At 49.6% G+C, this 15,293-nt stretch overlaps 1 protein-coding gene across 6 annotated transcripts in view; it reads right to left on the minus strand.

The window, feature by feature from the left end:
- The window catches only part of NFIC (nuclear factor I C), a 130,571-nt gene that overhangs the window by 21,878 nt on the left and 93,400 nt on the right, over positions 1-15,293 (minus strand). For 5 of the 6 annotated variants that reach the window (XR_009557705.1, XM_060275304.1, XM_060275301.1 and 2 more), the window contains exons 7-9: positions 12,250-12,372; positions 11,223-11,407; positions 3,743-3,899 (exon numbers count right to left, since the gene is read on the minus strand). Coding sequence is in view for 5 of the 6 variants with exons in the window: in XM_060275304.1 (XP_060131287.1) it covers positions 3,743-3,899; positions 11,223-11,407; positions 12,250-12,372 (465 nt within the window). In the remaining variant the exon portion in view is untranslated. The remainder of the gene's footprint in view (positions 1-3,742; positions 3,900-11,222; positions 11,408-12,249; positions 12,373-15,293) is intronic. The other variant, XM_060275305.1, reaches the window with a different exon arrangement.

Here is a 15,293-nt window from a genome sequence, read left to right on the forward strand (position 1 = left end):
AGCCGTGTCGTATGTTTGGCTTCCGAAAAACGTTCGCAAGCCAGAACACTCATTTCCAGGTTTTCGGCGTTCAGGAGCCGATTTGTTTGAAAACTAAGCCATTCGAGATCCAAGGTTCCGCTGTCTTTTAAAGGAGAAAATATCTCACATGGCCGGATTTCCCCAGACATTTCAACATGGACACTATTTCCGACTGCCATATTCCGGCTAGGGCGGCCCTAACCAACTGCTTCTGAGTGTTTCGGATACCCCCCCTCGACCCCGTATCATCGCCACACCCCAAAGACGGAACAGAGGAGAATGACGCATGAACAGCCTACAAAAGTCGGAACTAGCTAAATTAACTTGAGCCTTGGTAAGAGGCATAGAGCTGCCAAAGGCAGTGGGAAAGAAGGGTGCTCTTCTCAAGTTCCACCTTCAGCTCCATGGGGTTTTTCGGGGAGAAAAAGGCAACCGCCTTTGGACCAAGGGGAGCCTGCTCTTGGTCAGAATCCACAAAGTCCAAAGCAAACAGATCTAGGTCAGTGTCTCAGCCTCAAAACACAGCATTGCCAGCATTGTGTCCCAGGACGTTTCCGAGCACAATTCAAAGTGTTGGTGCTGACCTTGAAAGCCCTAAACGGCCCAGTATCCCTGAAGGAGCGTCTCCACCCCCATCGTCCATCCCAGACACCGGGGTCCATCTCCGAGGGCCTTCTGGCAGTTCCCTTCCTGTGAGAAGTGAGGTTCCAGGGAACCAGGCAGAGGGCCTTCTTGGTGGTGGCGCCCGCCCTGTGGAACGCCCTCCCACCAGATGTCAAGGAGATAAAGAACTATTTGACTTCTAGAAGACGTGTATGGGGAAGTTTCCAACGCTTGAGTTTTATTCTGTTTTTATATAGGTCGGAAGCCGCCCAGCGCTTGGGCAGGGTACAAATCATCATTCTTATAATTATTATTATGCGGTTTCTCATCATTTCCAGCTGTTTAAGGAAATGAAAAGGAACTTTATCACAGTGCCTGGTTGTGTAAACTGAGTGAGTTTTGTTTTGAATTCCAGTGTGGGCTTTTGGGTTAAAGGATGCAAACCCGTTTGTTTGTGTGTGTTTATAAGCTATAAGAAACATTCATTAAACAGGGTCATTGTGCACCAATTCTCATCTGCCTCAGACAGCACAAGGATGGTATTGTTAGAATTTGGCAATATCTGAAGGGTCACAGGTTCCCGCTCAGGTATTTAAGAAGAATTCCCGGCCGCAAGGATGCCATTAGCCCAGAGATGGAAGGAAGGAATAACCGTGACCAGAGAAGAATGGCAAACCAAGTTGATGGACTCTGCCGAAATGGCAAAATGAACTGGGAAGCTCAGAAATCAAGAAGACAAGGACTTTGAAAAAGAATGGGGAAAGTTTATAATTTATATGTGAGACCATTGTAAGCAGGTTACAACATTAGCAGGGTTTTAAGCACGCTTGTAAAGTGATGGAAAGTGTGGATAATTTGGAAGGACAAAAATTTGGATAAGTATTGATATGCAGTTGTAAATATTATCATTAGGATCCATGGAAGGGATTTTTTTTTGGGGGGGGGAAGCCAGGAGATTCAGAGTACCGCATTTTTCTGTCTATAAGACGCCCCCAATGTATAAAATGTCTCCGATTTAAGAAAATAGGGGGGGGAGATTGCCCCCTGTAAAAGACGACCCACAGTTTTTCACATAATTTTTAAGTAGAAGAACCTAGTCTTATACACAGAAAAGTATGGTAATCTCGATAGTTGGATCTTGAATCGTTTTTTGTTGTACAGTATGTTTATATTTTTAAAAACCAAGTTTTAAAAAATTATATAAAATAATAATAATAAGAAGAAGAAGAATTCCCCTGCTGCATGCCTCTTACTAGCACAGGGGATGGGAAAACTTGTACAAATTCAAAGACCTGTAGAGTTGGAAGGGACCCCGTGGGGTCATCTAGCCCAACCCCCTGCAACGCAGGGATCTTTCACCCAATGTAGGTCTTGAACCCGCGACTCTGAGATTAAGAGTATCGTGCTCTACCGACAGCATAGAAAACAGCCAGGGGTGATGGGAGCCGGAGTCTGTGACTATCTGGCTACGCATCCCTGACTGGCTTGCCTGTAGGAGATGGAAAGAGAATGGGAGGGCTGGCTGAGGGTGATGTTTGGGGTGCAGGGCAGCACCTCGTTTGCCCTGATGGACTAGCCACCACCGCAACAAGCTCAGTAGCTCCATCGGCTGGAAAGTCCTAGGCCAGGCATAGGCAAACTCGGCCCTCCAGATGCTTTGAGACTACAATTCCCATCATCCCTGACCACTGGTCTGTTAGCTAGGGATGATGGGAGTTGTAGTCCCAAAACATCTGGAGGGCCGAGTTTGCCCAGGCCTGTCCTAGGCGATAGCCCTTCCAGCAAATGGTGTCGCTCAGTGTCGTTGCATCTGAACAGAGAAAGAGAACCACAGGATGGCAGGATTGTGGAGTTGGAAGGGGAACCTAAGGCTCATCCAATCCAACGCCCCGCAAAGCAGGAATCACACTTGAAGAGAGTGTGGCCCAGTATCTCTGAAGGAGCATCTCCACCCCCATCGTCCAGCCCGGACACTTGAGGTCCAGATCCAAGGGCCTTCTGGTGGCTCCCTCCCTGCGAAAAGCGAGGTTACAGGGAACCAGGCAGAGGGCCTTCTCGGTGGTGGCGCCCGCCCCGTGGAACACCCTCCCTTCAGATGTCAAGGAAATAAACAACCACCTGACTTTTAGAAGGCATCTGAAGGCAGACCTGTTTAGGGAAGCTTGTAATGTATGGTGCTTTATTGCATTTTAAATATTTTGTTGGAAGCTGCCCAGAGTGGCTGGGGAAACCCAGCCAAATGAGCAGGGTATGTATGTATGTATGTATGTATAAATAAATATTATTATCAATGGAAGTATTTCGTAACACAGCTGCTCCTTTGGCTAGATCTGAGTCTGCAAGAGGCCGTTTCGTATGTATGAGCTGCAAAGCTTCTATTTACAGGTGAAACTCAGAAAATTAGAATATCGTTGAAAAGTGCATTTATTTCAGTAATGCAACTTATTATCTTTTATTTTTCTTTTAATTTTTACAAATGCTTTCTTTTGGAAATTCCACAGTGATAAAACAAATAGTTACAATAATAAACATCGCTATTACATTTCATTCATTACATTCCATTTATAATTGACCCTCCTAACGACAAATAATTACAATGACAACAAATAAAGGCTTGACATATCTTGCTTTGCATGTCATGCATCTATCTCATATATTGGTTTCACCTTTTAAGGTGCGTTACTGAAATAAATGCACTTTTCGACGAGATTCTAATTTTCCGAGTTTCACCTGTAGTTGCACATTACTCAGTTGCAAACAACCAGGAGGGACCCTGCTTCGATTTAAACCGGTGTGTTTTAAACTGGCCCTTTGCCCCGGCCCTTTCCCACTGGCAGGTGGGGGCTCCCGCTGTTCCAAACCCAGGTCTCCCCCCGCTGCTGCCGCCGCCTGAAGAAAATAACCCCCTCCTGTGAAAAATGCTGCCATGCTCCGAATCCCACCCCACTCCGAAAAATGAAAAGGCAGGACCGCAGAGCGGTCTGTGAATGTGTCTGGATTTGGGGGGTGGGGTGGGGTGGAATTGGTCATGGGTGGGCATGGCTGCTGGGCCATTTGGGAGGGGGCAGGCGGGCAGGAGTCGGGATCGGGTGGGTGGGGGGCGGGCAGGCTTGCTTACTGGGAGACGTCGGCGAAGTGGTCCCTCCCTCGGAAGTTGTCGCGATGGGTTTGGTGTCGGGTGATATTGCCAGGCGGGGCATACCCGGGGGAGGCGGCGCCAACATCTGGGTGGAAAGGTAATGCCCGGGTACCTTCACTTGGCCACCTCCATTTAACTAGGGGGGGACACAACATGGGAAACAAAAGAAGAGACACAAGCTTGTTAGCAGAGCCCTCAAAAGAGCCGCCCGGAGGAGCCTCCCCCCCTTAGGAAAAAAAACGGGGGCAGTGGCCGGGCGGGAGCAGGGAACTGGGGCACCTCGGCCAGCTCAACTGCCAGCTCAACTCAGCATCCCCATTTGTGATCCTCCCCCACAGCACCCGGTATTCCGAGGTAGACTGCCTCTGAGCCTGGAGGTTCTCCACGGCCGTCTCGTCCCCGGGATCCCTCTGCCAGAATCACCCTCCACAAACTGGGCCTGCAGCATTTGGAAAGCCGTCCCCTAAGGACATCGGAACGGGGCTGCAGCTGGGTCAGGCCTAGCGGGGGTTGCCGGTGCCCGGGGCAAGGGTTGCCCCTCCCCTGTGGGACTGGGAAAGAGTCAGCCCTTTTTCGGGCTGGCGTCTAAGCAAGGGGGTCTCTCCTGGCAAACCAGCCCCAACCTGGGAACAGAGAAAAGGCGATATATATATTCGGGGTTTAGATGTAAACGAAACAGCATTATAACCTTATGTATATTTATCCAGAACCGAGTCCTGTTTCAGTCAACGGGGCTTACTCCTGAGCAAAGTTTTAGAAGGGTAACTTTTAGCTCCATCCCCCAACGTTCAGCCTGGACATGGGGGTCCAGATCCGACGGCCTTCTGGCGGTTCCCTCCCTGCGCAAAGCAAAGTTACAGGGAACCAGGCAGAGGGCCTACTCGGTGGTGGCGCCCGCCCTGTGGAACGCCCTCCTGTCAGATGCCAAGAACTATGCAACCTTTAAGGAGACATCTGAAGGCAGTGCTGTTTAAGGAAGTTTTTAATGCTTGAGGTTTTAGTGTCCTTTTATATTTTTGTTGGGAGCCGCCCAGAGTGGCTGGGGAAACCCAGCCAGATGGGCGAGGTATAAATAATAAAATTATTATTATTATTATTATTATTATTATTATTATTATTATTATTTGGTAGAATTTAGGCATAGGGCTATTGCTGGACTGTTGAGCTTTGCTTTGCGGCATTTGAAAATGCATTCCTTTATTTTATTTTATTTTATTTTAGGATCAGCAGGGTGCAGTTGCAAAAGCTGGAATACAGATCGAAGGGGGAACCATCCGTGGGAAAACCCCGCCCCCATATTTATGAGAAGGGCAGGGGGGAACTGTGTGCTGCTAGTGGGTGGGACCAGGGGCAAAATGGGCGGGGCGACAAATGCAAATTCTGCCTTTATGCAGTAGGCTAGTTTCTTATACCGGTATGCATTTTCTCACATACAGATCCGCCTGATCGACTACCCCTAGAGTCGCAAGATTGCCACAAGAGCGCCTGGACTAAAATTGCTTACCAAAAACTTCACACTCATTACTCACGCTGGGTTTTTAGTAAAGCAAACCATTTCCTTTGTCAGCGCCCAAACGATATCGAGCGACAGAACAACTTGGCCACAATAAGGAAATTTTGCCCATGGCGCGACTATTTCCCATCTAGTCATTTTGACTCGTTGCCCCCCTATCTGCATAACTTAATAATTCCAAAATGCAGGCGTGCTTTCACCCTCGCGAGATTGAATGTCTTGCCCTCGGTTGGACTTGAAGGCGATTCCAACATATCCCACACAGAAAATGCTTATGTCCCTGCGGAGATGGCAGTCCCGAATCGGTGGCGCAAGATTTGAGGAGCGAGGTTATCCTCTCTTAAATATTGTCCATTCCGGGTCGCCCAACCACTGTTACAGTCTCCATTCCCTTGGCAATTAGAATAAGATTCATCATTTGACTATTGATCCAAAAGCCCAAAATGTAATTAACTTTTTACCTTTATCCTCTGTATACAGCGTTACCTTGGTTCTCAAACGCCTTGGGACTCAAACACCTTTGTTCCCAAACGCCGAAAACCCAGAAGTAAGTGTTCCGGTTTCTGAATGTTTTTTGGAAGCCGAACATCCAATGCGGCTGTCGGCTACTGTTTCCAGGGAACCTGCACCAATCAAAAGCTGCGCCTTGGTTTTCGAAGATTTCAGAAGTCAAATGGACTTCAAAAGAAGTCAAATGGAACAGATTAAGTTTGGCGCTTTTGTTTTTGCCATTTATTTTGTGTTTTTGAGGCTTTTTCGGTTAATTTGTTTTTGTGACTGTGTGGAACCCAGTTCGGCTACTGACTGACCGATTGTGGGACTGCAGGAATGGATAAAATCAAAACAATGACCATCATCAGTGCAGGTAAAGAAAAAAAATTAATTTTATTTTTTATCATCTACAATAAAAAGGTAAAGGGACCCCTGACCATTAGGTCCAGTCGTGACCGACTCTGGGGTTGCGGCGCTCATCTCACTTTATTGGCCGAGGGAGCTGGCATACAGCTTCCAGGTCATGTGGCCAGAATGACAAAGCCACTTCTGGCGAACCAGAGCAGCGCACGGAAACACCGTTTACCTTCCCGCCAGAGGGGTACCTATTTATCTACTTTCACTTTGACATGCTTTCGAACTGCTAGGTTGGCAGGAGCAGGGACCGAGCAACGGGAGCTCACCCCATCGCGGGGATTCGAACTGCCGACCTTCTGATTGGCAAGCCCTAGGCTCTGTGGTTTAACCCACAGTCTACAACAGTGTCTTATTTATTTTATAGTATAGTACATTGACAATTGCTTTCATTTTATGGATCAACGGTCTCGTTAGATAATAAAATAATTCATGTTGAATTGCTGTTTTAGGGGTTGTTTTTAAAAGTCTGGGAGGAATTAACCCATTTTGCATTCCTTTCTATGGGAAAGCGTGCTTCGGTTTTGGAACGCTTCGGTTTTGGAACGCAATTTCCGGAACGGATTCAGTTTGAGAACCAAGGTACCACTGTACTGCATTTTGTTTTTATCGATGTGGCTGATGGCTGGTGCAAAGATTCATTCATTCATTCATTCACATACAGATCAAAGCTCAAGGACAAACCGCCACCATCCCTCACCATTGACCAAGTGGCGAGAAAGAGCCACATCCTGGTGCTTCGAGCATCTACTTTGCATGCAGAAGGTCGCCGGTTCCACCCCCGGCATCTCCAGGTAAAGACTCCCTGCCTAGAACCTTGGAGAGCAGCTGCCAGCCCGTGCAGACAGTACTAAGCTAGGTGGACCGATGATCTGACACCATCCTATTTCTGTTCCATGCTGACAAGATCAAGGGAAGCAATAGTCCTGCTCTATTCTGCCTTGGTCAGACCACACCTGGAATGCCGCGTGCAATTCTGGGTGCCACAATTTAGGAAGGATGTTGACAAGCTGGAAGAGGTACAGAGGAAGGTGACTGAGACGATCCAGGGTCTGGAAAGCGAGCCTGATGAGGAACAGTCGAAGGGGCTGGGTATGTTTAGCCTGGGTAAGGGGAGACTGAGAGGAGAGAGGAGAGCCACCTGCCGATATCCGAATGACTGTCACATGGGAGATGGAGCAAGCATGTTTTCTCTTGCTCCGGAGGGTAGGACTCGAACCCATGGCTTTGAGTGACGAGAAAGGAGATTCCGACTAAACATCAGGTAACATCAGTAAGAGACAGTGGAAAGGTCTCCCTCAAGAGGTAGTGGACTCTCTTTCCTTGCTGTTTTTGAGCTATGCAATCGTACCTTGGAAGCCGAATGCCCTGCGAGTCGGACGTTTCGGCTCCCGAACGCCGTAAACCCGGAAGTGAGCGTCCCGGTTCACGAACGTTTTCCGGAAGCCGAACGTCCAGCGTGACTTCCGATTGCGTGCAGCCAATCGGAAGCCGCGCCTCTGTTGCCGAAAGTTTTCAGAAGTCGAACGGACTTCCGGAACGGATTCCGTTCGGCACGACTGTATTTTAATTGGGGGGGGGGGCAAAAACACGGATTGCCGTAGGCCTGGATTTTCCCAGATGTGCCATATTCTGGATATGTCCAGGAAAACCCAGGCGTACTTCAACCCTATGCAGAGAGACGATATCCAAGGAAATAAAACAGGAGCAAAGCTTTTCGCAGGCAACGTTAGCTTGTAAATGCAGCGTGTGTTTTGAGAGATGGGGGGTCAGCCTCCTCCATTCCACCCCCCCAGCTGCCCTGCAGGCAGCCTGAGCAGTAGGTAGGTACCCCTTTGATAAGACCACCTGCTGATGATGGAGGGGGGAGCCCACCGGGGTGGAGAGGAGCCTTGCAGCAAAGCAAGATGCACATCAAAGGGCAGGCCTGTATATGTTATGCATATCTGACGGCCGGACCCATCTCTCTGTGTGTGTGTGTTTGTGTGATGGTTGCAGAAGGCAGGGAGAGTTTGATTTGGAGACTGCTGGAGATTCCCGGCTTCAAAGCAAGTTCTAAATCTCCCTCTGGTTTTGCCCCTCCGATAACACACAGCGCCGCTGCCTCATCTTGCTGCAATCAAACCCAATCTTTCTCCTTCTCCTTTTGGCGATCCCTCGTAGCCGATTGTCTTCCATAAACATGGTCTAACAGTGAGTCCGTAAGTGACTGTGGAGGCCAATTCTGGATCCTCACGTCCTTCCACAGTGGGGACATAAGTCTCCAGGTGGGAGTTGATCCCGGTGAGGGTTTGCCAAGCGTGCCTTCCTCTTAGCACGTTTCTCCCTTGCGTCCCGAGTTCGAGTGTCTTCAAAGCCCAGGACACCTTTGGTAAAGGATGTTCTCCAATTGAAGCACTCGCAGGCCAGTGTTTCCCAGTTGTCAGCGTTTATACTACATTTTTAAAGATTTGCCTTGAGAAAGCCTTTAAACCTCTTTTGTTGAACATGAACATTATGCTTTCCGTTTTTAAGTTTGGAACAGAGGAGTTGCTTTGGAAGACGATAATCTGGCTATGCAATGACTGCCGCACGGATGCTATTAGCCCAGACATGGAAAGAAGATAAAGTCTCTACCAGAGAAGAATGGCACTCAGCTGATGGACTAAGCCTTGCCGACCCCTGATCTATCCCATCTTATGTCTAAGCAACGCCTCCCTTTCTCACATCCGCTGAACTATGCCAGCTGGTCCTTATAACAAACCTGTTTAAGAACTGGTTCCTGAGCTTGACTTTTTCCTCTGCCCTCCTAGTTCCCCTTTCCTTGTGTGTCGTGCTTTCGCTGTTGTAGATTCTAATCCTGCGGGCAGGGACTGTCCTGACTGGGCATATGCCACCCTGGGAGTCTTTCTGGGTACAAACGCTCCAAACAAATAAACTGACGATATGCATGAACCGCAGGTGGACATTAAACCCCACCTCACCCCGCTGTGGATGAATAGAAATCTCCCCTCTTTTGAGGCCCCATTCACCAGCTATATACCTAGTGGCTCCTTTACGGAGAGGGCAAATTTCAACCTCACCCTCACCCGTCCCGACTGCTGTGATTTCCCTCCCTTTTTTCCTAAATATAGTAAATCTTCGTGGGGGTTCGGTTCCGAGGGTTACGCATAGATGCAACATCCATGTGCGGCCAGAACCTTAGAGTCGCCCCATGGGAGGCAGAGATACTACTGACCATCAGGTAGGAGGAGTTTGGGAACATGTCACTTCCAGGGCACTCAAACTGGGTGCCCTGGGAAACGTTACTTTCCCTGGGTCCCTGGTACCCAGAAACCTGCCGTTTCGAGACTGCGGGAACCTGAGATGAATGGAGGCCTTGTAGCGTGAAACCTCTCAGTGGCTGCTGAGAGGTTAAGGCAGAGGTTTTCAACCCTTTTTGGAATCCGCGGCTCCCTTGACCAATTGCATTCTGCGGCACCCCTGTGGGGATCAGGAGCCCCCCCTTCCCTGCAGAGCTGGCAAGCCTATCGCCCTTTCTCAAACACCCTCCCTTGTGGAGCGTTCCCTCGGCCTCCTCTCTCATCCCTTGGCCAGCCAGTGTGGTGTAGTGGTTAAGAGCGGAAGAGCCGTAATCTGGGGAACTGGGTTCCTGTCTCCGCTCCTCCACATGCAGCTGCTGGGTGACCTTGGGCTACTCACACTTCTCTGAAGTCTCTCAGCCCCACTCAGAAGGTTAAGGGGTGATATGATAGCCATGTTCAAATATATGAAAGGATGTCATATGGAGGAGGGAGAAAGGTTGTTTTCTGCTGCTCCAGAGAAGCGGACACGGAGCAATGGATTCAAACTTCAAGAAAGAAGATTCCACCTCAACATTAGGAAGAACTTCCTGACAGTAAGAGCTGTTCGGCAGTGGAATTTGCTGTCAAGGAATGTGGTGGAGTCTCCTTCTTTGGAGGTCTTCAAGCAGAGGCTTGACAGGCATATGTCAAGAATGCTTTGATGGTGTTTCCTGCTTGGCAGGGGGTTGGACTGGATGGCCCTTGTGGTCTCTTCCAACTCTATGATTCTATCTCACAGAGTGTTTGTTGTGGGGGAGGAAGGGAACGGAGAATGTTAATGGCTTTGAGACTCCTTCGGGTAGTGATAAAGGGGGATATCAAATCCAAACTACTACTACTCTTCTTCTTCTTCTTCTTCTTCTTCTTCTTCTTCTTCTTCTTCTTCTTCTTCTTCTTCTTCTTCTTCTTCTTCTTCTTCTTCTCCTCCTCCTCCTCCTCCTCCTCCTCTCCTTGGGGGTCTTCCAGGCAGCCGCCCCCTGTCTCTGAGCTGCCCCCCTTCCCAAAGAGAGGTGCCTCCTCACACTGCCCCACAGGGGCCTGGGAAGAGGATGCCCCAGCCTCAGTGGCCCAACGGAGACTGGACAAAGGTGGACGTGAGGGTCAGCACCTTACCTTGGGTGGCAGCAGCGGGCGCTGCCAGGCCTGCATGGCACAAAGGCTCCCCTTCAACACTGGAAATTGCAGACAGCAAGCACAGGAAAGGCTGCCTGCCTGCCCGGCCTCCCACTAGTCTGTCCATTCCCAACAGCAAGGGCTTGTGGACTGGCTGGCTGGCCTCCCTCGCCGGCTTGCTCGCTTACTCCGAGACCACCCCAGCTCCTGGCACCCAGCACCCCCTGGCCAGCCCCAGAGGCACCGTTCGCCTGCGGAGGTTGTAGCCAGGGCTGTTGCAACAAACAGCCATGCAAACCTTTGGGAAGAGGAGGGAGGGAAGGAAAGAGGGACGGAGGCCAGGGTTGCCCGCAGGACCCCTGAGCATCCTTCAAGGCACCCCTGGGTGCCACGACACACTGAATCACTGCATTACACCCTGGGACAAAGCGCCATGCACCCAAAACACGGTAAGTGTCCCGGGGCATGATGGGAAAATCCAAAGCCGACCCCTTCCAGACGAAGGGCAAGGAGAAGAGCGAGTTGAGCGAGGCCACCGAGTTGCCAAGTCCTAGGACTCCCCTGGACCCCAAAACACACGGGGGCGAGTTACGCGGCTCCTTACCGGTCCCGGCTGCTGATTGGACGGGTCGCAGGCCAGCGAGACGAGGTCTTTCAGAGGGTCCTGAGGGTTCAGGTGTGGCGGGTACCGTATGGCTGTGTGTTGGAAGTAAGTGGAGGCCGTCTGGGGCAGGATGGAGGTGGTGGGGAAATGCAGCGCAGAGGAAGGGTGAGGGCTGCGGGCGATACCTGCAGGGGGTGACAAGAGGGGAGACTGGGTGGGCTGCCTCTCCGGGACACCCCCGGACCCTCCCGCGCCCGGGGCGCCACTGCGGAGACCACGGCCATGGCCTTCTTTCCCGCTACAACCTCGCCTCCCCGGTCTCCTTGGGAATGTCAAATTTTTAAAATTTGGGAAAGTCAAATTTTTCCTTGGGGAAGTCAAATTTTTAAAAATCCGCCCGGGCAGAGATTTTAATCCTGGAAAGGAGGACATGTCCTGGAAAAAGAGGATATGGGGGGCACAGGTGTTTCCTCATTCCTGCTCAGAGATGGACCACCTCTTCCCCCCCCCACCTCTTTTGCAGTAGGAAATGCTACTTTTATTAAATTACGTTTATTAAATTTATATGCCGGCCGTCACCTGAGGATCACAGGGCCGTTTCCTGCACAAAAGAATTCTGGGAACTGTAGTTTGGAGAGGATGCTCAGGGTCCCCTGACCGGAGGCGGTGGAGAGAACATCCTCAGGAGAAAGGAATGGCTTTCAAAAGTTTGTGCCTGAAGCAACTTTAGTTAAAAAAAAAGAGGTGGGCTGTGCCAATTTGGAGGGCTGGGATTGAGGAATCACTTTAAAATATCTATATATATATATATAGATATATATACTGAGTCTCTGCAAGCAGAAAGCTAGCAGTGCAAGGAGTCTCTGCTACTTTTCTACTTGCGAGGGGTTTCAAAATGAGACGGCTTCCCTGCAACTACAGATACACGAAGCCGAAGCGGCACGTTCCAGCTGTAGGGAGGACTCTCCTGCCTTATTTTGCCAAGAGGGACTGGCCTGGCTCTAAGACATCCACACACCCGACCTACCGCTGTGTACGGCGATGACAGGACGGTGGTGTTGTGTAAAACTGCTCAGCCGGGGCGAAGTATCTTGCGGAGACGGACTGTTGAAGGGAGACTTGTCCATGTCTTGCTTTTTCGGGGAAATGCCTAGGGAGGAATTTGAGGGAGAGTCGTGTTTATCCGCAAGCAATAGTGCCCTCTAGGTGTGCTTTCCAAGGCTCCTATTAATTTTTTATTTTTAATGATGTATACCAGGGGTAGGCAAAACTCTGGCCCTCCAGGTGTTTGGGACTACAATTCCCATCATCCCTAGCTCCATACCTGCCAAGTTGCTTTCGGAGAAATAAGGGACCGGGCCGGAAGTAGCAGACCGGAAGTAGCGCTGCCGCCATTTTGGAACTGGGCGGAGCATGCTCAGAAGTGACTTTTGATGCTGCTTTGCCCAGTTCCAAAATGGTCGCCGCGCCAGAAGTCGCACTGCAGCCATTTTGGACTTGGGCAGAGCAGCATCAAAAGTCGCTTCTGAGCATGCTCTGCCCAGTTCCAAAACGGCCGCCGCGCCAGAATAAACCGGGGGAAAACAAAAAAATCTGTTTTTTCAGCTAGGAACAGCTGGAAAAACGGGGATTTCCCAGGGAATACGGGAGACTTGGCAGCTACGCCTACCTCACAGGACCAGTGGTCAGCAATGGTGGGAATTGTAGTCCCAAACACCTGGAGGGGCGGAGTTTTGCCTATGCCTGATTTATACTTTTCCATAACAATTTTCCACATTTCAATGAACATAGCCATAACATTCACAATCATTGACTCCCCCCTCCCCCACTACAGTTTCGTTCATTTATCAACTGCATATTCTAACCACCCGCCTATGCTCACATTTCATTTCTTACTATATAATAATAATAATAATAATAATAATAATAATAATAATAATAATATTTCTACCCCGCCTTTCCCAGTCAAGACCGGGCTCAGGGCGGCTAACAGCAAGAATATCAAAGCAAGCATAAAAGAAACAAATGCAGATTAAATACAATGTTAAAATTCAATTTTAAAATTTGGAATCTACAAGTGGAACCTCATTTAAATATCTGTAGGATAAAACCTTAGAGGAGGGTAACACCGGGGTCAGACTGAGTCAGTCCAAAGGCCAAGTGGAACAGCTCTGTCTTGCAGGCCCTATGAAAAGATGACAACTCCCGCTGGGCCCTAGTCTCCTGAGAGAGAGCGTTCCACCAGGTCGGGGCCAGTACTGAGAAGGCCCTGGTCCTGGTCGAGGCCAGTCTAACCACCTTGTGACTCGGGATCTCCAGTATGTTATTATTTGTGGACCTTAATGTCCTCTGCGGGGAATACCGGGAGAGGCGGTCCCGCAGGTACGAGGGTCCTAAGCCGCATAAGGCTTTAAAGGTCTTCAATACTTGTAAAAGACCCGATTTACACTAACTCTGCTAACATTTCATAGAATCATAGAGTTGGAAGAGACCACAAGGGCCATCCAGTCCAACCCCCTGCCAAGCAGGAAACACCATCAAAGCATTCTTGACATATGGTTGTCAAGCCTCTGCTTAAAGACCTCCAAAGAAGGAGACTCCACCACACTCCTTGGTAGCAAATTCCACTGCTGAACAGCTCTTACTGTCAGGAAGTTCTTCCTAATGTTTAGGTGGGATCTTCTTTCTTGGAGTTTGAATCCATTGCTCCGTGTCCGCTTCTCTGGAGCAGCAGAAAACAATCTTTCTCCCTCCTCCATATGACATCCTTTTATATATTTGAACATGGCTATCATATCACCCCTTAACCTTCTCTTCTCCAGGCTAAACATACCCAGCTCCCTAAGCCGTTCCTCATAAGGCATCGTTTCCAGGCCTTGTTTAACATGATTCTCCTTTTTTAAAAAAGAAATAAATTAAATTTGTCCTCCCCCTCCTTCCTTCCTTCCTTCCTTCCTTCCTTCCTTCCTTCCTTCCTTCCTTCCTTCCTTCCCCCCTTTCTCTCTTCCCCCTCTTCCTATCTGTTTCTAGATATTATCTTACCGCGAAAACTTTAATAAAAACAGGTAAGCAAAAGAAAAGAAGGGCGTATGGACACATTTTGTGACCTCTTAGGGGGTTTGTGTGACACCAAGCAGAGGGGGGAGCAACTGACCAGAGGGACCGCGTGGCCCTGAGCTTAAGAAGGCTGGCCACTCCTGCCACCCTCCCCTCTCGACGTCCTTCTGGCAATGGGGTGGAAGACAGGGCAGAGGGAGGGGTTAATCCCGGCAGCGACTTATCTGGGGCAGTCGTTTTACGCGGTGCCACTAAAGGGTTTAGCTCTCTCTCCCAGACGCTCATTGAGAAGGATTTCACAACCAGAACATCCAGTCCGGGGATTGAAATAAAGCTCTTCGCGCAAAGGATCCGAACACGTCTCTCGCCGAGGGGAAAGGGTGGCCAGCTGGTTGGGGAAGCCCATGCTGAAAAAATACTGTAGGGGATAGATTTGCAAGCAAACAATAGGGGAATATTTATGCCGTATGAGGAACAGCTTAGGGAACTGGGTATGTTTAGCCTGGAGAAGAGAAGGCCAGGCGGAGGGCCTTCTCGGTGGTGGCGCCTGCCCTGTGGAACGCCCTCCCATCAGGTTTCAAGGGAATAAACAACTATCTGACTTTTAGAAGACATCTAAAGACAGCCCCGTTTAGGGAAGTTTTTAATGTTTGGTGTTTTATTGTGCTTTTAATGTTCTGTTGGGAGCCGCCCAGAGTGGCTGGGGAAACCCAGCCAGATGGGCGGGGTATGTATAAATAAATAAATAAATAAATAAAAACCAAGTAGTTTATTCAATATTCACAGAGAGACACGAAGGAATGCAGTCTCTCTTAGATAGAGTCCCACCCCTTCTGTCCCTCCTAATTTACGTCATCCGTGCGCCGGCTGATCTGTGCTTTCTGCCTCCGAGATCGCCGTTCCCCTACTTTCACGGCACACCTGGTTCTGGGAGGGGTGGGTGGGTCAGGAATGCTTTGAAGAGACACTGAGTCTGTTAGCTCCCCCCCCAAATGCTTCTCCTTCCTGCTGCTC

This window comes from Zootoca vivipara, chromosome 6 (genome assembly GCF_963506605.1).
Source record: "Zootoca vivipara chromosome 6, rZooViv1.1, whole genome shotgun sequence".
NCBI classification, from domain to species: Eukaryota; Metazoa; Chordata; class Lepidosauria; order Squamata; family Lacertidae; genus Zootoca; species Zootoca vivipara.